Source organism: Anticarsia gemmatalis, chromosome W, assembly GCF_050436995.1.
Source record: "Anticarsia gemmatalis isolate Benzon Research Colony breed Stoneville strain chromosome W, ilAntGemm2 primary, whole genome shotgun sequence".
Classification (NCBI taxonomy): Eukaryota; Metazoa; Arthropoda; class Insecta; order Lepidoptera; family Erebidae; genus Anticarsia; species Anticarsia gemmatalis.
The window spans coordinates 14944384-14969394 of NC_134775.1; the positions used below are offsets into that span (position 1 = coordinate 14944384).

Here is a 25011-nt window from a genome sequence, read left to right on the forward strand (position 1 = left end):
AGCAATAAACCTACTTAAAGCTGCTATGAATGCCTCTTTTGTGAGGTCTGAGACGAGTTCCAAGTGGATGGCTCTCGTTGCTAAACACACGAACACGCAAATAAAACATTTTATTAGTCTACAGCCCCTCCCCTTTCGGTCAGCAATCAGGATTGGTCCAGCATAATCAACCCCTGTATCTAAAAAGGGAAATTCTAAATGTAGTCTCTGCTCTGGAAGGTTGCCCATGACAGGCTGAATAGTGCTAGCCTTTATTCTACAGCATTTGACGCACTGATGAACAACCCTTTTGGCTAAGTTTCTACCGCCGAGAGTATAATAATTATGACGAATCGTGGCGAGTAAGAGCTGTGGACCAGCATGTAAAAGACGAACATGAAACATTTGAAACAAACGGTTACAAATGGTGTGTTTACTGGATAATAGAATGGGGTGTTTAACATTGTAGTCGTAGAATGAATTGTCCAGTCTACCACCCACACGAATTAGGTCACTAGAAGTATCCATAAACGGAGATAGCGCTAAAAGCTTATTTTTTGAGGGCAATGGTTTGCCGAACAATAGTAATTTGTATTCTTCAGGAAATGATTCCTGTTGACTTAATCGTAACAAAAGATTTAATGAGTTGTCTAGTTCAGTATGTGTGAGTGCGCCACGTTGTGGTGATTGTCCTTTGCAATTGTGTATGAATCTCATGACATATTATGCCACCACACGCTGTAATTTATTAAAATTAGAAAGCCTATTACCCAACAAAGAAATAGGGTTAGTGATAGGTTCTAAAATGTCTGTATGGAAGGCTGATATTATTTCTTGTGAATGTAATTCATTTTCACAATGTGAGTTAGGAAACAACGGCCACGAGGACGAGTCTCTGTGAAGAAATTCAGGTCCTGTCCACCATATAGAAGAAGTTAATAATTTGTCGGCGCTTAGTCCGCGCGAAGCGAGGTCTGCGGGGTTTTCTTGAGACGGAACATAACGCCAAGGAACTCCTCCTACAGAATCCTGAATCTCAGACACGCGATGACGAACAAAGGTCTTCAGTTGTGTGGGTGGCATCGATAACCAACCTAGAACAATGGTAGAGTCGCTCCACATGAAGATTTTGTGTTATATATTGTATGTGTACACTGTGTTCACTTACTGGTGTAGAGGTGAGGTAAATGATACGAAAGTCAATAAAATTCAATGTTATATAATTTAGAATAGACACGGTATATTAACAATACACACGTTAGTTCGATAGCGGGTATGGGCAACGACTGGTTATATTCTTTCGCTTGTGGGAACAATGCTACGCGTTCATTACGCAGAATGATACGTCAGCATTGCCACCACAATATACCCCCCTTTAAAAAAAAAAAAAATATTACGAACAAAATCAAAGAATACATTTTAATATAAACTTTCATTTGTTGAACAAAATGTTTGTAACCACTGTGTTACTTTGATAAAGTTACTTTGTTTACATATTCCATATAATGTTACACACTACGATTCTTCATGACAATAATGTTGAACAAGTACAATAGTTTGATTATAACTATCTCACCTTTAAAAATGATGCATAATGAGTACATAACACAAATGTATGTTCTTAAAACATATAAAAAATACAAATTTATATTGATAATAAAATAACTCCAATAAATGTTATAAAAAAATATATTTGTCTTTTTTTTTTATTTTTTTTTATTTAGTTACACACATAAAAATATAAGTTGGTACGCTGATTGATTTATCAGTTTACTAGGATATTTGGAGATACTCGTGTATTAACATTTGGTTGCTGCACAGTTTCTACCTTGATACTTGGTAGGGCACTATCACTGGCAACAATTTCCTTTTGTAACCACTTTTTCACTCCTTTCCGGCATCCATTTTTCAGATAACAGTAACTCATTGTTACCATAAATAATATAATCACAATCATAACTGCACTGATCATATTAACTTTATAATCCACAGTTGTCACATTCGCAAGATTTTCATTCACGACAACTTGTTCCTTAGTTTGATTACTGCCCATTATCGGAATTAAATACGACTTGTTACTCTGCCTACACCAATATAATGAATAACATATAAAATTTTTAGCTTGCTACCGTATAATACCTAATCGATCGAATTACCAGAACTCTTTTGATTAATCATTTAATTTATTTTAATTACAAATATCTACTCGTCTTTTTGCTTACTCGGCCACTTTGCGTAACATATTCTGTACGCAAGGGTTTGCTTGTTTGAAATTGAACCTTTTTTACTACATTTGAGGTACTTGTTTTCTCATTGTTTTCTATAATATTCTCCCTTTTGTCACTAGTTAGTTGATCCTGTTCCATAACGTAAGCTGGCTTTAACCTATTTATGGAAACATTTACTTGCCTACCTGGCAACTGTATACAAAATATTTTATCTTTTCTATCAATAACGCGATAAGGTCCGTCATATGGACATTGTAACGGTTTCCGTACTGCGTCATTTCTTAAGAATACATAGTTACAATTATACAGATCTTTGTGTACTGAAACTTTATTCGGTGACACGTTCACTCTTCCGACGGGTTTATGGCTGTCAATTATCTCTTTTAATTTTGCTACATAACTCTGGGCGTTATCAGATTGAAAATTACTGGTGTCGCAAAAATCACCAGGTATTCTAATATTACTACCGTACAACATTTGTGCGGCGGTTACGCCTGTATCTAATCTGACAGTTGTGCGTAACCCTAGCATAACAGTTGGTAGTTCATCCATCCAAGATGTGTTACTTAAACGTGCCATAAGAGCTACCTTTAACGATCGGTGCCAACGTTCAATTTTCCCATTGCTCTGCGGGTGATATGGAGTGGTACGAATTCTTTTGATTCCCATTAATCTCATTAATTCCCTAAATAAACTACTCTCAAATTGTCTACCTTGATCACTCGTAAGCCTATCGGGGCAACCGTAACGACAAATCCACCCCTCATATAAATTTCTTGCCACATTTTCCGCAGTTATCTCTTTCAGTGGGATTGCTTCTGGCCAATTTGTATACCTATCAATAATAGTTAATATATATCTAAAACCTTCTGATGTTGTCAACAAGGGTCCTACTATATCTATATGTATATGTCCGAAACGTTTTGTTTTTTTCAAAAATACCTAAACCAGACACAGTATGTTTCTGAACTTTCGCACGTTGACACTTAATACAATTTTTCGCCCAAATTCCAATATCTTTATTCATCCCCGGCCAAAAATATCTATCCTTTATTAATTTCCTACTAGCCCTAATACCGGGATGACTTAAATTATGTATTGACTCGAAAGCTATGTGTCTAAACTCTTTAGGCAAGTATGGACGTGCCCTATCAGTGGACATTTCACAATAAACATACCTATTACTGTCGTCTAATATTACACGTTTAAATAACAACTTGGAACTGTTATTTGATTCCTCTAACAAATCTGCAAGCTTGCTGTCAACTTCCTGCGCACTAGCGAGTTCTGTGAAATCTATAACTGTGGGACATGTTATTGTTTCAATTCTTGACAATGTGTCGGCTACAATATTATTCAAACCACTGATGTGCCTAATATTTGTACTGAATTCACTAATAAACATAATCTGTCTCGCTCGTCGTGACGTTTCCCTGTCTGTACCTACTTTACTGAAAACGAATGTTAACGGTTTGTGATCTGTAAAAATTACTAATTCACGACCTTCTATCATGTTACGAAAATGAATTATTGCTAAATAAATAGCTAATAGTTCCCTGTCGTATGTAGAGTATCTTTTTTGAGTCTCAGTTAGCTTTCGTGAAAAATAACCCAAAGGTTGCCAGGCGTTATCAACCTTTTGTTGTAACACGGCGCCCACGCAAGTATTGCTCGCGTCGGTCATGAGCGACAAAGTTGCATCTTGTAACGGAAATGATAACAATACCGCATTCTTAAGGTCGATTTTACATTGTTTAAAATTACTTTCCGCCTGCTCATTCCATACAATTAAACTTTTATCTTTACGCTTTGCTTTACCTAAATACTTATTTAATTCTGACTGATGTTCTGCTGAATGTGGTATGTGTGTTCTGTAAAAGTTTAACATACCTAAAAATCTACGAAGGTCCGCGATAGTTTTGGGTTTTGGGAAATCTATTATAGCTTGTACTTTTTCATCTAAAGGCCTCAAGCCTTGGGTCGATACTTCAAAACCTAAAAAATCTAACTTTTCCTGGCCAAATACACACTTTGAAAAATTTATAGTAATGCCATACTGGTCAAAACGTTGGAAAACTTGCTCTAACTGTTGTCTATGCATTTCCTCATTTTCCGATGCTAAAATTAAATCGTCAATAAAATTGAATACAAAGTCTAACCCTTTTAAAACTGTATGATGCATAAAACGCTGAAAGGTTTGTGCGGCGTTTCGCAAACCAAATGGCATTCGCGGAAATTCATATAAACCAAAAGGAGTAATAACAGCGGTCTTCTCTATATCGCTTTCGGCTACAGACACGCAATTATATGCCCTATTTATATCTATTTTCGAAAATATTTCTTTACCTGCTAACAAATAGGTAAAGTCTTGAAGTCTAGGCACAGGGTATCGATCGGGTTTTGTGATCGCATTTAACCTCCTGTAATCGCCACAAGGTCTAATATTACCGTCCTTTTTGGGCACTATATGCAAAGGGCTGGCCCAAGAACTACTACTCGGTCTACAAATACCTAATTCCTGCATCAATTTAAATTCATTTTTGGCTTTTACGTACCTGTCGGGCGGCAATTGTCTGGCTCTCGCATACACCGGGGGTCCAGTCGTCTCTATATGATGAACTACCCCATGCTTGGGTATCTCTTTATATGAAATAGGTTTCGTTAAATCTGGAAATTTACTCAATAAATCATAATATGTACATTTTTGGGTAATGGTTTTAACAGTCGATTCAGTACACCTAGAAATGATACCCTTAGTACTTAAATTAGTAACCTGATCAATCAATCTGCGTCCGCTTAAATCAATCAACAAGTTATAGTTAGCTAAGAAGTCCGCACCTAAAATAGGTTGCTTTACATCCGCTAGCACAAATATCCAACGGAACGCTCGTCGCAGCCTTAAATCTAAAACCATACAATGCATACCATATGTTTTGATCTCCGTGCCATTTGCCGCATACAGTTTATATTGTTCTGTATTCAATGAATTATTACCTGATTTTTTATACACTGCACTGCGCGGTAACACGGACACATTCGCACCACTATCCACTAAAAATTGTAAGCCTGATTTCCTGTCCATTACACTAAGACGGTTGTTACTACTGATTGCACGGTCACAGTCCCCCGTCGCTGACTGTACCGATTTTAGTTTTCCTCTGCCTTTTTCGTGCCTCCTTCTTTCCAGTTACATGGTGGGATGCACTTGCTAGCTCTCTGTCGGTAACGGAAATGATAATGGCACAACCAATTCGGATGATCTGGTGTCCTTCCACGTCCACGATTCCTTGAATTTGATCTTGATCTAAATCTCTTGTAGTTTCCACGTCTCCACGAGCCCCTCGTTCTAGTGTTCATTTCATTCAATTTGTCACTTAACTTTTGAATTTCAGCTATCATCCTATCTTCACAATTTGATGTTTCGGGCTTATTCTGTATGCTCGCAATACCTTGTACGGGTGTCAACGTTTCTGCCACCTTATCGGCAATCGACGCCAAAGTGTCTAACTCCTTGGAATCTGCTACAGCCAAAACACCACGTACTGCCGACGGCAGGTGATTTTGCCACAAAACTGCTAGTGTTTCGTTCGACACTTTTCCTCTAGCCAGATCTTGCATCTTACGTAAAAGTTGAGAAGGCTTTTGTTCTCCCAACTCCATTTCCCCAATCAGTTTCTTCAATTGCCTATCTTCTGATTCTTGGTAGATGGAAATTAGCCTCTGTTTTAACGTCTCGAATTTCTGTTTTTCCGGAGGGTTAATTAGTATCTCAGTTACCTGTTCAATTACATCTTTACTCAATTTTGTTATCACTACTTGATACTTTGATTCATCCGACATCTTTTGTGGGCTTAAAACTGCTTCTGCTTGGATAAACCACAGCTTCGGCGAAGTTTTCCAAAACTCCGGAATGCGCGCAGTCAAGGACACTGCCGATATTCCTTGACCTTCCAGGACGACGGCTTTTTCTTCTTCCGTTGACATTTTTCTTTAACTGCACTACACGATATTATTATTTTATTTAAAATGTTTGTTACCACGCTACCAAACTGAAATTTGAGCCGTTGCCGTCACCTTTCTACACCAGTAATTCGGGTTCGGGGTCACCACTTTTGTGTTATATATTGTATGTGTACACTGTGTTCACTTACTGGTGTAGAGGTGAGGTAAATGATACGAAAGTCAATAAAATTCAATGTTATATAATTTAGAATAGACACGGTATATTAACAATACACACGTTAGTTCGATAGCGGGTATGGGCAACGACTGGTTATATTCTTTCGCTTGTGGGAACAATGCTACGCGTTCATTACGCAGAATGATACGTCAGCATTGCCACCACAATGACATCATCGATACGTAATGTGAGCGACTGACGAACCTTGACATAAAGCCGTGTACCCAGTAATGCAGCGCATAACTCTAGTCGTGGTATAGTAGTCGGCTTGATGGGAGCTACTTTACTCTTTGCAGTTAAAAGATGTGCATGAACTTTACCGTCCTGAGACACACTGCGAACATACACACAGGCTCCGTAAGCTCTCTCAGAAGCATCAACAAAAACATGCAATTGTAAAGAGCTGGGTGACTCACACGTTATCCATCGAGGTATGTTGAATGTATTCAACATATGTCAATAAGTTTGAAATATATTCCAAGCGATTTGAATGATTTCTGGGACAGGCTCATCCCAAGAACATTTGGTAAGCCAAAGTTTTTGCATAATAATTTTAGCCTCTACTATGCTAGGGACCACTAGACCAACTGGATCAAAAATTTGAGCTATTGTGGACAATATTTGACGTTTTGTGACTGTGCTACTTTGTGTAATGGGCAAATTAATAACAAATGAAAATGAGTCACTTGAGCAGCGCCAATTAAGACCTAGAGTTTTTGACATTTCATCTAGACTCAAATGTACTACGTCAGAGTGATCAGAATCTGTACATAAAGCTTGTAATACCTCTGGGGACTTCGATTGCCACTTCCGCAGATTGTACTGGGCAGACTGAAGAGTTTCTACGACTCGACGACATTTTTGCACCACTGCTGAAACAGATACATCACCTGATAAATAGTCGTCAACATAAAAATCATGCTCCAAACTATACCGTTCAACTGGGTCCGAACACTCTTTTGACAATTCAAATAAACATCGAACTGCAAGAAACGGCGCCGACGATGTGCCGTATGTCACCGTATTGAGCGTATAGCACTGCACAGGCAATTCGGGACTGGCTCTCCACAGAATTTTTTGTAGAGTTCGCTGATCTTCTCTAACAAGAGTTTGCCTGTACATTTACTCAATATCTGCACTAACTACTATCTTGTGTTGACGGAATCGAAGCAGGATGGACAATAAATCGTCTTGAAGTGTCGGGCCAACCATTTGGATGTCGTTGAACGACTTGCCTGAGGTTGTTTTAGCGGAAGCGTCAAATACAACCCGAAGTTTCGTAGTAGAACGAGACTCTTTCAAAACTCCGTGATGGGGTAAGAAATACGAAGGAGTACTTGACTTACCTGAGCATATCGACATGTGTCCTAACTTGATGTACTCGTTCATGAAGTCTACATACAGATCTTTATAATGAGAATCTTTGGAAAGACGTCGTTCAAGAGATAGAAATCTTTGTTTAGCCATGATGAGAGAGTCACCTAGTACATCAGGAGACTCTTTGAGCGGGATGTTCACCACAAATCGACCGTCTGGATTGCGAGTGGTGGTGTCCACAAAGGATTGTTCACAGGCTCGCTCCTCAGCTGTAAATTTATGCTTAGAGTCAATTGAATCCAGTTCCCAGAAACGTGTTAACTCAGTATGTAAACTATGTTGATAATACCCGCCTGAGATGAGCCAACCCAACTTTGACTCGAACAAAGTTGGCATGTTTTTACCTAGAGCGATACGATTCGCCCCTATAATGCCCCAGAATACCTCCGCGCCTACTAGAATGTCAACTGATGACGGAATGTAGTAATTGGGGTCAGCTAGACGAACGTTCTCAGGTATGTGTATAAGATTGGAATTAACAAAGGTACTTGGAACTGATGATGATACCTTTGGTAGGACAAAGCAGTCAATATCAATCTTAAAATCACTATAAAGCGATTTTAATGAAATTTGACAGCCTAAAGAAGAAGTAGAAGATATTTGATTAATACCTATAACTTTAGAATTGGCATTAAAAGTGGAAATTTGGAGCTTACGTACAAATCCTTCAGAGATGAAGTTTGCCGTACTACCATTGTCCAATAAAATCCGTGCTTGCCGGTGGTTTCCCCTGTCGTCCATTACCTCCACGAGTGCTGTGGAAAGAAGAACAACTCGAGATGTAGCGGAGTGATTTGCTGATAGTACAATGTTTTGGATATTAGGGCTAGTATCATGGTCATGTAGTAGAGTGTTGTGTTTTTTAGAACAATACTTGCAATGACCTGATTTACACTTACTGACGTCGTGATCTGATTTTAAGCAATTCACACAAATTTTGTAACTATTGACTTTCTTAAGTCGATCTTGCGGTGAAAGACTTCTGAAGTCTTTACATGAAAATATAAAATGATTTTGCTGACATAAAGGACAGGATATTTGTGTGGATTTATCCTCAGTATGTGTTAAAAAACTTTTACTTTTGGTACCAACACTATGTGTAGAATAGTTAGAGTTTGATGATCTTGACTCTTCAAGAGTTTCAAGCAAGTCAGCTCTACTGCTCAAAAACGTAATAAAAATATTTAGTGTTGGAGGGTCTGTCAGTGTGTTCCTATGCTCTTCCCACTCGCGGTTCGTCACCTGATCGAGTTTACTGGTAACTATATAAATAACAAGAGTATCCCAATGCTGCACCGGTTGACCTAGGGTTGACAATGCCCTGAGATTCTTATTAGTAGTGTCGATAACATAGCGTAATGACTTACTTGATTCATGTTTGATGGGCTGTATATTGAAAAGAGCTTGTACATGATTGTTAACAAGCAGTCTTTTATTGTCGTACCTGTCACACAACAACTTCCAGGCCGCATCATAGTTTTCTGACCTAAAGTCTAGGTTATCTACTACGAGAGAAGCACTACCTTTCAATGAAGCACGTAAATAATGTAATTTATTGATCTTATCGATGCTATCGTTTTTGTGAATAATTGATGTAAAAGTGTCCCTAAATTCTAACCAATCCTGATAACTGCCGGAAAATTTAGGTAAATCAATTTTTGGTAAGCGTATAGTGTTTTGTTTGTGTGTGTGATTAGAACAAGAAACATCGACCTCAGAATCCGTGCGGCGACTCCGAACGCTGCTTATTAGGTGCCGAGCAGAAGCCACCAAACCGTAGTACTGCTTTTCGAATTCCTCGCGTTCAGCATATTGCTCGCTCGGGTCGTCCACTAAAGCTTCCAGGTCCATCTGTAAGGCGTCATATTTTTCGTATAACGTTTCAATTAAGTTAAGGCGATGTTCGACTTCAATGACTTGCACATCACTCAACTGTTCACAAGTTTTTGAAATAAGTAAAAATGCCGAAAATTGCGTAAGCTTAGCTTTAATCGAAGCACGCTTCTTGATTAATGCTTTTGTATCAGACAATATGTTAATTAAGTATGAAGAATGGAAGTTTAAAGCTTGAAATTTAGAAAAAAAAAGTATAATGAACCGCTTATATTTGCCTTATGGAAATATACCTATATTAATTTAAGCTAAAAGTGCTCGATTTTAATGAAATCATCGCTTAACAACAGCGAAATGCAGCAGAATACTAGCCTGTGTATTGCAAATATTCACAAATTATCACTACTTACCTGTAATAATAAGCTAAAATGCAAAATTTAATTAAATGGGATGATTAAATGACAGTGAAATCGAGTACTAACTAACTGAATGAACGAATGAATCAATGAAATGTGTCTAATACAAGGTTCAAAGTCCGTGATGACTCAGGTGACAAATGACTTGCAACTTTGACAGAAATGAAATTAGCTGATTCACGTTATAATAACGAAAAATAATGGCACTGATGGGATGAATAAGTGATTGGGTGATAAAATGGGTATGGAATAATGAGAATGAAGGAATTGAAACGATCTTACGGCCTCCTGGAGCAAACCACTATGTAATGTTGATGTGACGCGGAGATGTTGTTGAACTTCTCTTGCACGACGACTATCTGATGTACATAGGTATGTACGTAGATACTTCCGATGAGGATTCCTTTGTTCGCAGTCTTGTAATCTTGTCCTAAGTACAGCAACTTCTCGGTAACTCCTTTTCGGTTCAAATTTTGACGGTTGAAGGACCAAAATGTTGTGGAGGTCCCGCGATGGTATAACGGGAATTATAACGTAAGTGGACTGTATAAAGATTTATTGATGTACTCAACAAGTACTGTACATAAACTCGATTTGTTAACCGCGAATTATATAATTTAAATATTTGCGAGAGCGTGCGATACGAGTATGCGTCGTAGGCTTGAACAGCTGACTGGTCTCGAGTGACGGCGGTCGATGACCTGAGCGGTGACGGCGCGCGCGCCCCTCCGTCGCACCTCTATCGCACCGCTGCCGCGCCCTGCGGGCGCCGTGCCGAGTGTGTGTTAAGATGAATGTCTTAACACAGTGCATAATTTATATTCCTGTAACTTTTCAGATGGTGAGTTACGCCAGACGATTTTTTGTAAATGTTGTTGACTTTCAGCTAGCCATATGCATCGGTACATTTTTTCTATATCCGATGTGAATGCGTATTTGTAAGACCTCCAATTGAGAATTAATTCTTGAATGTCCCTTTGAAGGTTTGGGCCCTTTTCTAATAATGCGTTCAGGCTGTAGCCGGTCATCGTTTTTTGCGACGCATTAAAAACGACTCTGAGCTTCGTTGTAGTGGCATCTTCTCTGAGTACTCCGTGATGGGGTAAGTAACATTCCGGAATAGTAGAGTTTTGTATAGGTCTCGATAGTTTCATGTGAGATAGATCCATGTATTATTTAAGGAAGTCTTTGTATAGCGTTTCAAGTCGTTTGTTTCTTTGTAATCTTTTTTCAAGTTGTAAAAATTGGGACACAGCGATGTTCTTCGATTTTCCGAGATTTGCCGCGTAATCTGCACGTAACGGCATCTTTACGATGTATCGGCCATCCGGACCACGTATCGTTGTGTCCTTGTAATAGGATTCACATTCGTCTTCTCGAGAAACGTCGCTGTTATGGTTGTTTATGTCTTCATTTTCCCAAAATTTGGTAAGTGCGTCTATGTTTGTTAGAGTCACGTGGCAATTCAAAGTTTGCATCTTGCCACATAATACCCACCCCAGCTGTGTTTGCTGAGCGATGGGGGCTGTATGCGTGCTTCGTAAGACTCCGTCTAGACGTATGTCAGCGTAGACGTCGGCTCCAAGTAACAAGTCAACGGTTCTACAGATGTTAAATTCCGGGTCCGCTAGTTTCAGAGATTCCAAATGAGGCCAGTTAGGTTTTGCGAATGTGCAATGTGGCAACTTGTTTGTTAATTTTTTCATAATTAACGCCTCAGTATCGAAAGTATACTGAGAATGGATTGATTTGCATGAAAGTTCTAGCCGTCCTTTGCAGTCACCCGAAACAGATCCCATTCCAGAGATTGTGGCAACCAATTTCTTTCTCGGTAATCTTAAAAGTTGCGCAGCGTTTTCCGTTATCAGGTTGACTTGTGAGCCCTGGTCTAAGAGAGCTCGAAGAGTAATATACGTTCCATCAATCGTCTTCACCTTTACTTGCACGGTAGCCAGTAAAACTTCCCCCTGTTTTGTTGACAAATGATGGGAACTTGGTTTGCTTGACCCTTGCGTCGGTTGTTGACCTGAGTTTTGCATTTCGTAACTTGAAGACGGCGTTGTTTTGCTAGCGTAGTAATGTAAAAGCGTGTGGTGTTTCTTGTTACACTCTCTACACGTTTTCGTAGAATTGCATATATCGTTTTCGTGACGATATAAACAATTTTTGCAGACTTGTAATTTTGCAACTGTACTGTTGCGTTGCGCCATGTCTAAGTCAATAAACTGTGGGCAATGTCTCAAAATATGCTTGTTTTTACAAAGGGGACATTGACCATAGGCTGTATGATATGTTTTCGGATATGATTTCTTGAGCTCCATGTTCTTACGAGGCCAGCTTTTTTCGATGTCGTTGACTTTGCTGAGCTTGCTTCCTTTTTCACTTGTATTTTTGTTTCTAACCCCATAAATTTATTCTCAAGAAATTCTAAAAATTCCTTCAGTACTGGTATTTCCCGGTTGTCGCTGGAATCCATTACATATTCATCATAGGTGTCACTATCCAGTTTCTGTACCAATAAGTAGACAATGATGGGATCCCAGGTCGAAATATTCAGTCCGATGTTTTTCAACCCGTTTAGGCATTCAGTTGTGGTGTCATGCAACCTCTTCAGATTGAAGGCGTCAGGCTTCTGGATTGCAGGCAGATGGTACATGGCGTTCATAAACGAGAGAAACAATCGTCGATGGTTGTCATATCTGTGACTCAAAATTTCCCAACACGAATTATAGTTGTTTGCGCTGATTCGTAGATGTTGTACCAACTTCTCAGCTTCTCCTCTAAGCTTGCCTTTTAGATGTTGCATTTTTTGAGCATTGTTTAGACTCTGGTTGTTATGGATCGTTTCCAAAAAAATGTCCTTGAACGATATCCATTTTGTGTACTGTCCTGAAAACTCTGGGATTACAACTTTTGGCGTTGATTGTTCTTGATGTTTAGATGCCCAAATTTTTCCGTTGAGTTTTCGTTTCATTTCATCATAACTTGCTTCAATGTTGTTAAACATTTCATTGTACGCTTGATTCGACCCTTTTAACAAAGCCTCCAGCTCCCAGTGAGGGCGGTCGATGGCCTCCCACCTTGACCTCAAAATTGACAAATGGTCTTCGATGTCCAATTTGTTGTCCAAGCTATCCAAATCAATCTTGGCCATACCTCGATCAATAGCCTTGAAGTTGCACTCTTGTTTAGTAAGCAAGCTGGTAATCTTTTCATCAGACTCAGTTTCCATTACCCCTGTTAGGTCAAATTGGATATTCTGGTCTTCCGACGATCGTATCATTCGTGCAATGTCTTCCTTGGTTGATTCGTACATAGCCCTAGTCTTGCCATATACATCCTCCGAAAAGTATGCTATGTTTTTCTCCTCAATCTCCTGCATAAGTAACGTATGTCTGGTGTTGAATTCCATCCATAGTTCTTCTAAGGAAGTCAGCCGCCTATTCAAGTATTCGTTTGTTTTTCTCGCCCGGCTGTCCTTTTTGTAGTTCACACATAGTGATTTTATATTCTCAAAGCACGTCGACTGTAGCACTAGTTTACTCATCTTGCAAGTTGAACCACTAGTTGCCACCGTATGTCAATACGCCTTTGTCCAAGTTGTTGCAGAAGAACCTCCTTGTCGTTGAAGACGCTTCTCGTTGTAGTAGTTGAACCCCGGCTGTGTTGCACGTAGTTGTACGCGTTGCGCCTACGCTCTTAGTTGCGCGAGGTGAAGACTGAAGGCACGTCGTTTGCGATAACTTCAATCTTGACTGTAGTTCGTTTGATAGTCAGAAACGTTTGTCCCTGTATCAACGTTATTGTCGCGTTGGTTCTTGTGATATTCGGTACGATCGCACTCTACATACGATATTATGCGCCTTCTCAATTCAACTGGGGCGACCCGCTTGTGGGAGACCAGCTGAACCGATTCGCTATCGTAAATAGAACACTATTCACACTGAATATCTATCCGGCTCGAAGGACCATTAAATGTACGGTGTTATAGTAAACGAGTCCGTACACTGATAGTTGTGCGTAGTAGTGGGTTGATTATTGAGTACACTTGCACTAAAACACACAGTGAACCGTTGAACCGAAACGTTTTATTTGTAGTATAATAAAGTACAGAGACGATTCAGCGATTCTTTCTATTAGTTGTTAGGTAGAAGTAAAAATGTGTACTGAATGGTATGTGTAAATGTGTAATTATATATTTAAGCGCCTCGTCGCCGATTCTAAGTGAATTGCGGCGTAGGCAGAAAAATGTACGGTGATGAAACCGTACATTCTTATCAGAGAAACTAACTTATCATAATTCATAATCCCCGGAGAATTACTTAGCATCCATTTTGTCGCATCCCATCTATGTAACATCCACGCGCGGTCGCGGCGTCACGCGTCAGTACGGCCATCTACTTTTCGAGTCGCACCGCGCTTGTATGAAGTATGAATGAGCGTGTAAATATCGAATCTATACTTATACTTACTAATATATAAAAGCTGAAGAGTTTGTTTGTTTGTTTGTTTGATTGTTTGTTTGTTTGTTTGTTTGTTTGAACGCGCTAATCTCCGGAACTACTGGTCCGATTTGAAAAAATCTTTCAGTGGTAGTTAGCCTATTTATCGAGGAAGGCTATAGGCTATATAACATCACGCTACGGACATTAGAAGCGGAGTAGCAACGAAAAATGTTACAAAAACGGGGAAAATTTTGGTCCATTCTCTTAGGAGACGCAAGCGAAGTTGCGCAGGTCAGCTAGTAGAATAATAATTTTGCAAGAACAAATGGAACAAAGCGACAATACATGTTAAATTGTTTATTAGAGATTTTTATAGCGCTAAAGAATATCAATAAAATTTTTTGTCGTTCTGTATGTATTTGTACGTGTAAAAATAAGATATCACACATATTAAATCTTATGAATTTACCTTTTACCAGAGAGCGGGGTAATTATGTAATTTTCATTTTTAACATAGAACAAATAACTTCTAAGTAACGCTGCATACTAGTGAGTGTGAGGCTGACAGCTGTGTGCGTAATCGTGTCTGTGTGGCGCGCGTAGGTACGCGGCGTGACGTCGACCGTCGCGGCCGGCCGCCGCCGGCGCGGTGTCGTTGGCCGCGCGCGAACAGCTGATAGCGAATTTATACGTTGTTTTAATCCATTGCTGTTTTTTCTGAAAAACAGTAATATGACGGATTTTTTTTCATATTCATGTTGCATTGTGTAGTATTAACGAAATAATACCAAAAAAAATTAAAAAAACGCATAAAAAATCGGAAAAATCAAGAAAAAACCGATGAAAATTTTCAACGCCATAAGCACCAGAATCGTGTCTAAAGTCATTTTTTTTCGTTTTCGGTAGGCTGTCTGTTACACCCTGTATATACCTATAGCAGCCCATTCTCTAAAGGTAGCGCTATCTTGGACCGTAACCGTTCTGGAAGTAAACACCGAGTCAAATTCAGTGCAAAATGTATTAAAGAAGTTATTGTACATATCATTAGGATTACTGTGCTTTTTTATAAGTGGTAAATTAGAAGCAAGTTTATTTTTAAAACTTTCAAAACGATTAGCGGTTTTGGGTACAATTGTGATTTTTCTTCTAGCCACATATTTATTCTTATTTGTAAATGAAATAAATTAACCACAGTGATCCGAATCTAGTTGATTAAATACTCTCCTATCATTAACTATTATATCAGTGAAAATATTATCCAAACATGTGGCTGTAGTGGCAGTTATTCTTGTTGGCTCCAAAAACAAGTACTTCAGATTGTATTATTGAAAGAGAGCTTTAAATTTAATAGATAAACTAGATTCTTCTAATAAATTAATATTAAAATCACCCGAAATAATTACCTTTTTGTTCAACTTTGTTACTTTATTTAAAACATCTTCCATAATACTCTCAAAACTATCATACAATGCTGAAGGAGGCCTGTATACACTCAATACAATAAACTGTTCTACTTCTACACAAGCTATTTCGGCAGTCCGTTCAACAGAGAGAGAAACAATATCATGACGGTCCTTGTACTTTAACTGTTTATTAATTAATATGAGTGAACCACCATGTATGGAATGTTCCCTGCTGAATGAACTGCCAACCTGGTGATTGTTGAAGTTGAACATGAATTGACTGCTTTTTAACCAGTGTTTAGTTATACAAAATATATCAATAGCATTGCAATTCATAAACAACTCAATTTCCAAATCTTTGCCCATTATTCCTCTAATATTCTGGTGTAGATTAATTACATTTTTAGGTTTCTTAATTAATTTAGCATGTCTTTCAATTGAATTATAATTTTCGCAAGAGATTGCCTCTTTTGTCTTATAAATTAATTTAAATAACATAATGTCATATCACCATTAATGTCAAAATTATTATGAATGTCAAGATTATTAGCAATATTACTGGCCAAGTTATTGGCAATGTCAATATTATGTTGCTCAATAGAAACAACTTGTTTAGCCAAGTTCTTGGCTGTTATAGATATAAAATAGGATAGCGAACTTGCTATTTGTCTTTTACAATAATAAGAAAGATAATAACTATCTTTCGTCGTATATAAACAATTACTAACAATCCTGTTAGTGTCAATAAAATGAAATTTATTATAATTAATACCATTAATTTGACATGTCAGATTATGCATAATAATATTTAAATTAGACCTAATATTAAATTCTTCCTGTGGCAAGTTTTTACTAAGAGGAAGTGCAAACAATACAATTTTGTTTACATTCAATTTTGATAAACATTCAAAATAGTCAATAAACTTCTTTCTGTTTACATTTCCCCTATTACCAATAAAAATTACTAACGTTGTGTCTTGTTTGAAGTCAGATTTAATAACTCTATCTGAAATATGACCATATGATAAGTTATATTATGAAGACCGAAAATAAACGAAACTTTATATTGTAAAAAATTGTAATAAAACAACATTTATTTAAAAGATAAATTTTATATTTAAAATGACGTTTCACAGTTAAAAAATATTGTTTTAGTTGAATATAATTAAAAAATATTGAAAACACTAGTTTGGTAGATTAATTATTATGACATATTATTTTTACTGCTCAATTTTTGGAGTATTTTAAACTCCAAGCAAATACGCGCGCTACTAGTTGAGCACCTTATCTATGGACGCATGCGCAGTAGCATGAAAACGACAAGCAGCTGGCATGCTCTATCTTTATTCGACATGCGGTGTTTATCTTAAGTTTCTCTCGCTTTTATTTATCTTTAATCGTTGGCAGTCACTATTTGCGGGCATTTTTGCATAGGCACCTATATCTTATCATGTAGGGAAAGAATTAATCTTCAATTTGGTATGTATTATAACATGATAATACATTATGAACGTATATATTTAACGAAATGATACCTGTTTACACCTGGCTGACATTAGGTTGCGGCCAAGTGAGGGATGGCAACTTGAAGTTTCTCGGTAGCTCAGGTATATTTCTTTCTAATATACGATATACGATAATATAAGAGATAGGTTAGGTTAGGTTTTTTTTTTTTTTTTTTTTTCTGTACCCCTGGCGCGGGACGTCCAGGGACTTTTATACAAGCTACTCCTATTTTATTTTTCTTTATTTCTATTTTTTATTCTACCCTAAAAGGGCCTATTCTAACACATTCGTTCCGTCCTCTAGTACCATACTTTCTCGCTTTTATGCCTCTCGTACTTTTATCCATCTTTCTTTCATTCTTTCATTCCTATGCTTTTCTATTCTAACATTAACACAACTCGGGGGAGAGGGTTGTGGGGGATTTGGGGGAGGTTGGGGATATTTGTTTTATTCATACATTTGTTTGTCTTACATGCTATTCTTACGTGCTATTCTTATTTTGTACTTACATTTACTTTTATTCATATACTTACACATAATTCCTTATTTACTATTTTTCAGCTTAATGGCTTAATGCTATCAATATATATGATTAAATACACATTTTTTCTTACACTATTATTATCTTATATTATTGGTCTCATTTCTTTTGGTAACAATTTTTACTACTTTCTTTAGGTATATTAGGAACAATTCTCTTTTCGGTTTATCCATAAGAAGTTTAGGGCAGTTTTTTTTTTTTTTTTTTTTTTTTCCTAGCTACCCCTAACATGGAGGTCAGGGTCCTTGGCAAGCTATCTAATTACTTATCTTCTAGTTTGAAACTACCCGAAAATGGGCCTATTCTCCTCAATCATTCTAGTCCTCTATTACCATACCGTTCTCGCTTATATGCGATATTGATATTTAATATTGATATTTAAACTACCATTAAGTACACACGGGGGGGGGGGCTTAGGTGAGGGTCGGATGGTGGGATGAGAAAGGGGTGGGGGAGAAGGGTCATTTATTTTATTATTACATTGGTGTTTTCTACTTATACCTACTATGTATACATACTGTCTATATAAATATATTCTACCTATATACTTAACACTACTTACATTACACTTTTCTTTATTGCTTACTTATTTTAACAATTTATTTACTTATGCTATATATTTATTTATTTATTTTAAACTTTGTATACAGAACTGTATAAAGGCGGACATAATGCCAGGAGCATTTTCTGCCAGTCTACCTTAGGGTGATGCAGAGATTGTTGTGAAGGTGTTTAAAAAGAGGAAGGAGAGTGAGATGAGAAAAGTGTGTAAATAAATAATAATAGATGTAGACAACATGAGTGTAAATTAATAATTATATTAAATATATACTAACATATAATTAAATATATACAAAATAATACATATACATACATATTAATTACATAAATGAAAATAACATACAATAAATATACAAAAATAGGTAAATATATGAATACATATAAACTAAGCAAATTGTGACGATTCAGCAACTTTGTTCAGCAATAGATCTTTTACCTTGCTCTTGAACGTAAGACGGTTAGTGGACATCCTGATTTCAAGAGGGAGCGCATTCCATAACAGGACTGATTGGACAGGGAACGTAGAATTGACAAACCCAGAAGTGTGGGAGGGGCAGAGAAGAATAAGATTGCTTGAAGAGCGGAGATTACGATTGTGGTTATCACACAAGTATTGAAAGTAGGGAGTTAGGTAGGCTGGGGGAGTAGGGGAAGTAAGAAAAGAGAACAGAGTCGTGAGTGCACGTAAATTACGGCGCTCACGAATTGGTAGCCACCTAAGTTGAGAGCGATAAGTAGATACATGATCATACTTGCGAAGATTGAAGATAAATCGAATGCAGTTGTTAAGAAGACGGTCAAGTTTGTTGAGGAGATCTGCATTCAGGTCAAAGTAACACACATCACCATAGTCGATCAGAGGGAATATTAAGGTCTGCACAAGCATGGCTTTGGTCCTGGATGGCAGAAAGTTCTTGAGGCGATATAAAGCCCGCAGTGTGCTAGTCACTCTGCGACAAACATTGGCTATTTGGACTTTCCAGCTCAACGTTGAATCGACATAAAGACCTAAATCTCTTACTGAAGACGTCGTTTCAATAGTCCAGCCGTTAAAGACTATAGGTGGTACATGAACATTACCTAATCTGCTAATATTGCGGTGACTGCCTACCACTATAGCCTGACATTTGGCAGGGTTAACGGCCAAGCCAAACTTCTCAGACCAGCACCTAATGTGTTCGAGGTCGCTATTCACGACGTCTACAGCTTTCGATATAGAGTCCACGGACTCTTGCGAATAAAGTTGCAAGTCATCAGCATACAGATGATACGATCCTCGAAGATTTTGGGTTACTAGATTGATGAATATTGAAAATAATAAAAGAGAAAGAATGCCGCCTTGTGGGACACCAGGATCCAGTCCACGCCAGCTCGATGAAGATTCACCGAAGTGAACCGATTGCTGGCGTCCTTGAAGATATGAGGAAAACCAATTCAGCGCACCGGAAGATATGTTAAGATGGGAAAGGATAGAGAGAAGGATATCATGACTGACGGTATTGAAGGCGTTCGAGAAGTCTACCAAAGCCATAACAGTGACTTTAGTATCCTCCATCCCCGCCCTAACATCGCCAGTCACCTTAAGGAGTGCCGTCGTAGTGCTGTGGCCTGGTCTGAACCCGGATTGGAGCGGGCTAAGTAAATTGTTATTTAACACAAACTGTGTTAACTGCTTGTGTACGCAGGCCTCCAGCACTTTGGAGAGAAAAGGTAGAATGGAAATGGGTCGGAAGTGAGCTGGAAGCGACGGATTTGGGATTTTAGGCAATGGGATAATGTAGGCTTTGCGCCACAAGGAAGGAAAGGAACCAGAGGTAAGGGAGAAATTTATGATGTGAGATATGGCGGGGAGCAGGTGATCCAACACAGAGACAATCATGCGTCGACTGACGTCATCGGCGCCTACTGCATTCGATTTAATAGAATGGATTATCTTCTTAACATCTTCCGGTGTTACTGGCGAAAAGGAGAAGGATTCAATATTTGGTCGGGGTAATCCCAGTATGGATTGGACAGTATCGGTCTTGGTTTGGTGATCCAACACTGTGGTGGACGTAAAGTGACGATTTATATCGTCCAATCCAACCGTGCACTGTACGTTATTGCTCTGATGTTTGCCAATACCGAGGGTCCCGAGAAACCTCCAGATATCGGCCGGGGAAGAGGAGGAAAGGTTATTTAGAAAATGTCGGCGTTTAGCGTTACGTACCATCTGATTTTAAATCCATCCATCCATCTGATTGCATCGGTTCCTTGCAACTTTAAACTGGTGCCAGTTTTCGTCACACCGATCTCTACGAAACTTGGCAAAGGCCCTATTTCTTCGCCTCATGGCCATTCGAATACCTTCTGACATCCAGGGAGCAGGAGGACGTTTAAGCCTAACTTTCCTAACCGGCGCGTGGACATCAAACAGCCCAACAACAGCTTTATTGAATATAGAAATTTTGTCGTCAATGTTCGAAGCTATTGTTAGCTGCTCCCAGTTGAGGTTAGCAGCGTCCGTACCTAATTTGTCCACATTCATACGCCCGAAACAACGCTTGTACAGAACCTTTGGACGGGATTTGGGGGGCTTTAGGGCGTAGGACATGAAGATTAGGTCGTGGTGAGAGAAACCAGGAGCTGGGTATTGGCCTGAGGATGAGACAAGGGAGGGAGCAGAAGTAAGGATTAAGTCCAGCCAGGTATCTTCACCTTCAGTGTTGTGGTGAGTGGCATGTAGGGGTAGAACGTGAAGGCTGGAGGACTCGACGATCTCAAGGAGTTTACAGGAGCGTGGTGAGCGAGGAGAAAGGAGATCAGTATTGAAATCGCCCATGATGATTTGATGTGAGTAACTAGACCCGTAGATTCCAGCACCGACTCGATGCTGGAGAAGTAGTCGATGGAAGGGGGACAATATACAACGCCGAGAAGGACTTTGGCTCCTTTGACACAAACCTCGAGAAAAAGGAATTCGGCGGATGCAGAGTAATTGGGAGAAGAAGAAATAAGAATGAAGTAGGGTAAGTCACTTCTAAGATAGATAGCGACGCCACCACCTCTCCTATCTATGCGGTCGTTACGTATTAGAGAGTAACCTGAGAGAGAGTAGGAAGAAGAAGATAAGTGAGGTTTGAGCCAAGTCTCTGAAATCAGGATGGCATGAACGTCAGCATCAGCAAAAGCTTCTTGTAGGTCAGTGAAATGGCTTGGAACGCTCTGTGCATTTAAGTGACAGACGTTAAAAAGATTTTTATTAGAGCTTTCAAAAGTTTGCCGTACAAAATCGCCGAGCGTACCCCCAGTGGAACAAAAGCTCTCGTTTGGTGAAGAGGTAAAGTCTTCAGCTGATGCGAAAGAGGCATCATCGTCGCTGTACATAATATAACAAAAAAAAAGATGTATATATATATATATATATTATAATAAATAGATATCACAAAAAATAAAATATAAGAAGAGTATTAAACGGTGCAAATAACATCTCTGCACCACCCGCCAGCTAACACACACAATAAAAGAAAAAAATATATAAAGTTAGAAGTACAGTACAGAAAATTAAGTAAAATAAAAACGGTAAGTGAAAACATACATACTGCAACACCGAACGTTACCGAACGTAACTGTCAAAGTCACTTGGTTGTCATCTGTCACTTGTCAGTTTGTCATTTGACAACACTGCGATCCAGTGATTTTGCAAATTACAATTGAGATAATAAGTTATGAGGGTGATCAGTAAATAAAGCAAAGAAGACATGTTGTCGCGAATAATCTAACCATGAATTGCAGTTACAAAATACCCTAACGGCGTCGCAATACGATCGAGATCCTACACTTAGGTCTTATGCGGTTTAGAACTCGCCGCAGATGATGCCGCGTTCACCGCTCCGTGCTTCGGTCGGGAAGGGATTGCAGTGCCCACCTTTGGATGCCGGGTAGTAAGAGTGTTCAGCTCGTCCATGGTGACAATCTTATGTCGGCTGCGATCAGACGTTTTGACGATGATGGTGCCGTCTTGGGTCCAGCAATCCTTTAGACCGAAATGCTGCCGAGCCTTAGCAAATATCACTTGGCGGGTCCTCGTCAGAAATTCTCTCACCGATATAGACGTCCCCCGCAGTTTCGCCTTAGCTCGCCAGACAGATGACCGGACCCCCGCATCCGAGAAACGCACGAGAATTGGTCGATGGTGCTTACCTCCAGGGGCGCCTATCCTGTGACAGACCCTGATGGAAGCTGCTGTTATTGTGGTCAAGCCCAACTAGCCCTGGAGAATGCTGGAGGCCATACTTTGGGCATCCACATTATCTGCCTCCGGAACCCCGAGGAAGAGGAGGTCCTTCCTGCGATGTCTTGTCTCCATGGAGTCCATACACCGTGCACATTCTGCAACCTGTTGCCGGAGCAAGCTGAGTACACCAAAGATTAGCTCACGGAATGTCCGGAACTCCTCAGCCACCTTTGCCACCGTGTCCTTCGCAGCACCTGTTTGAAGCTGAGCCTCCAGATCAGCCATCCGTTTGTTGAAGGTCTCCTCAAGCTTCGTCTGGGTCAGCTGAATCTCACTTAGCTGAGACATTTTGTGTAACTACTTGTGACAAGTGACTTGCAACTTTCCTTAAGTTTTGTGTTCAGCTGGCAGGTGGTGTATATAATATATATATACAATATCACTACATATACTATGCACTAATAATTGTTTGTATTATAGTTATAATATTAAGCAAATAAAATTAAAAATAAACTATTAAATTGAATAAATAAAAATTAAATTAGGGGAGTGATTTTTTGTGTCCACTTATTTTGACACCTACCTACATTATGCTATACCTCTATGCTATTTTAATATACAGGGTGTAAATGACAGCTAACCGAAAACTTTACTGGTAAGTTTGTGACACTGTATGCGCGAAATTTACTCCAACGATATTTCTCGGAAATGATTGGTTCCCGAGTTAGTCATTTTTGAGCGTTCAATGTATAGTGAACAACGCGATGTATCTCCGCGCATGCCTACGAGATTTCTGGCGGCGGCGGCGCGCTGAGCGACGACATGTCGCGACGCGTCGTAGGTACATACGCGTACCACCGTCCACCACGTCTATGCGCTCACTAGTATGCAACGCTATCATTAGATAACAATCTTATGTATCGTTTATGGTATCGTAAGTAGGCCCGTATGTTACAATAGCTCATAGTAAAATTGTAAGTAGGTAGGTACCTACTTGGCTTACGTGAAATCAAACAATAATAGCAAAACGTAACCAATAATAAGGAAGTGCTAAAACAAATTGTTATCAATGTCTATCAACACGCAAATACCTGGTGTATGGCGAGAGTTTGAGTACCTTTGGATCCGGACGTACAGGTGCAGAGCACGCCGTGCACTTCCACGTGCTTCACCATACATAACACATCAACATTTCTTCCTATTTACGAACACAACTGCACTTTGAAAACAATAACAACAAAAATAATAACAATAAAAACACTAACAACTCAAAACCGGAACAATAACAAGTAATAATAAACAGCAGTTCACACACGACACGACGAATAGGACATAACGAACGACACCGGTGAAGAGCTTCCGTCTTCCGCGAGCGAATTGCTCGAACTATCGATCAAAGAGAGCCGCCGGCGCGGGCGCCTCTCCGCTCACTCGCGCCGCCCCTCGCCCGCGCCACCCGCTCCCTCCGCGCCGTCCGTGCGCGCGCCGCCGATTTGGTGACGAGCGACGAGTTAGGATCCCAGCAAGAGATTAGATTCAATAAAATATTGATGTGGCATTACTATTTTTACTTGTCACAGTTGTTACTGGTTGCATTGTAGTTTTATTCAAATACCAAATAACATTACAAACATTATTGATGTAAGTTTAAAAAACTTTGATATTTATAACATAAAATCAGCTTAAAGTAAATAAAATAAACACGAAACGTTTATTTAATTAAACCATAAAAAATGTAGGTACATAACAATGATAACAATCAATATCCATTAATATTCTTATCAGAGAAACTAACTTATCATAATTCATAATCCCCGGAGAATTACTTAGCATCCATTTTGCCGCATCCCATCTATGTAACATCCACGCGCGGTCGCGGCGTCACGCGTCACTACGGCCATCTACTTTTCGAGTCGCACCGCGTTTGTATGAAGTATGAATGAGCGTGTAAATATCGAATAGAATTTTGCAAGAACAAATGGAACAAAGCGACAATACATGTTAAATTGTTTATTAGAGATTTTTATAGCGCTAAAGAATATCAATAGGATTTTTTGTTGTTCTGTATGTATTTGTACGTGTAATAATAAGATATCACACATTTTAAATCTTATGAATTTACCTTTTATCGGAGAGCGGGATAATTATGTAATTTTCATTTTTAACATAGAACAAATACTAAGTAACGCTGCATACTAGTGAGTGTGAGGTTGACAGCTGTGTGCGTAATCATGTCTGTGTGGCGCGCGTAGGTAAGCGGCGTGACGTCGACCGTCGCGGCCGGCCGCCGCCGGCGCGGTGTCGTTGGCCGAACAGCTGATAGCGA

At 39.1% G+C, this 25011-nt stretch overlaps 1 protein-coding gene across 1 annotated transcript; it reads right to left on the bottom strand.

The window, feature by feature from the left end:
* Nucleotides 1-5354: 5354 nt before the first annotated feature.
* Nucleotides 5355-6191, bottom strand: LOC142986009 (uncharacterized). Its single transcript, XM_076134243.1, has one exon. The coding sequence runs from the start codon at nucleotides 6189-6191 to the stop codon at nucleotides 5355-5357; it is 837 nt and encodes a 278-aa protein (XP_075990358.1).
* Between the last annotated feature and the right edge of the window lie 18820 nt (nucleotides 6192-25011).

Bases quoted from the DNA above. Each gene is read 5' to 3' on its own strand.
- LOC142986009 (XM_076134243.1), bottom strand. From the start codon at position 6,191: ATGTCAACGGAAGAAGAAAAAGCCGTCGTCCTGGAAGGTCAAGGAATA.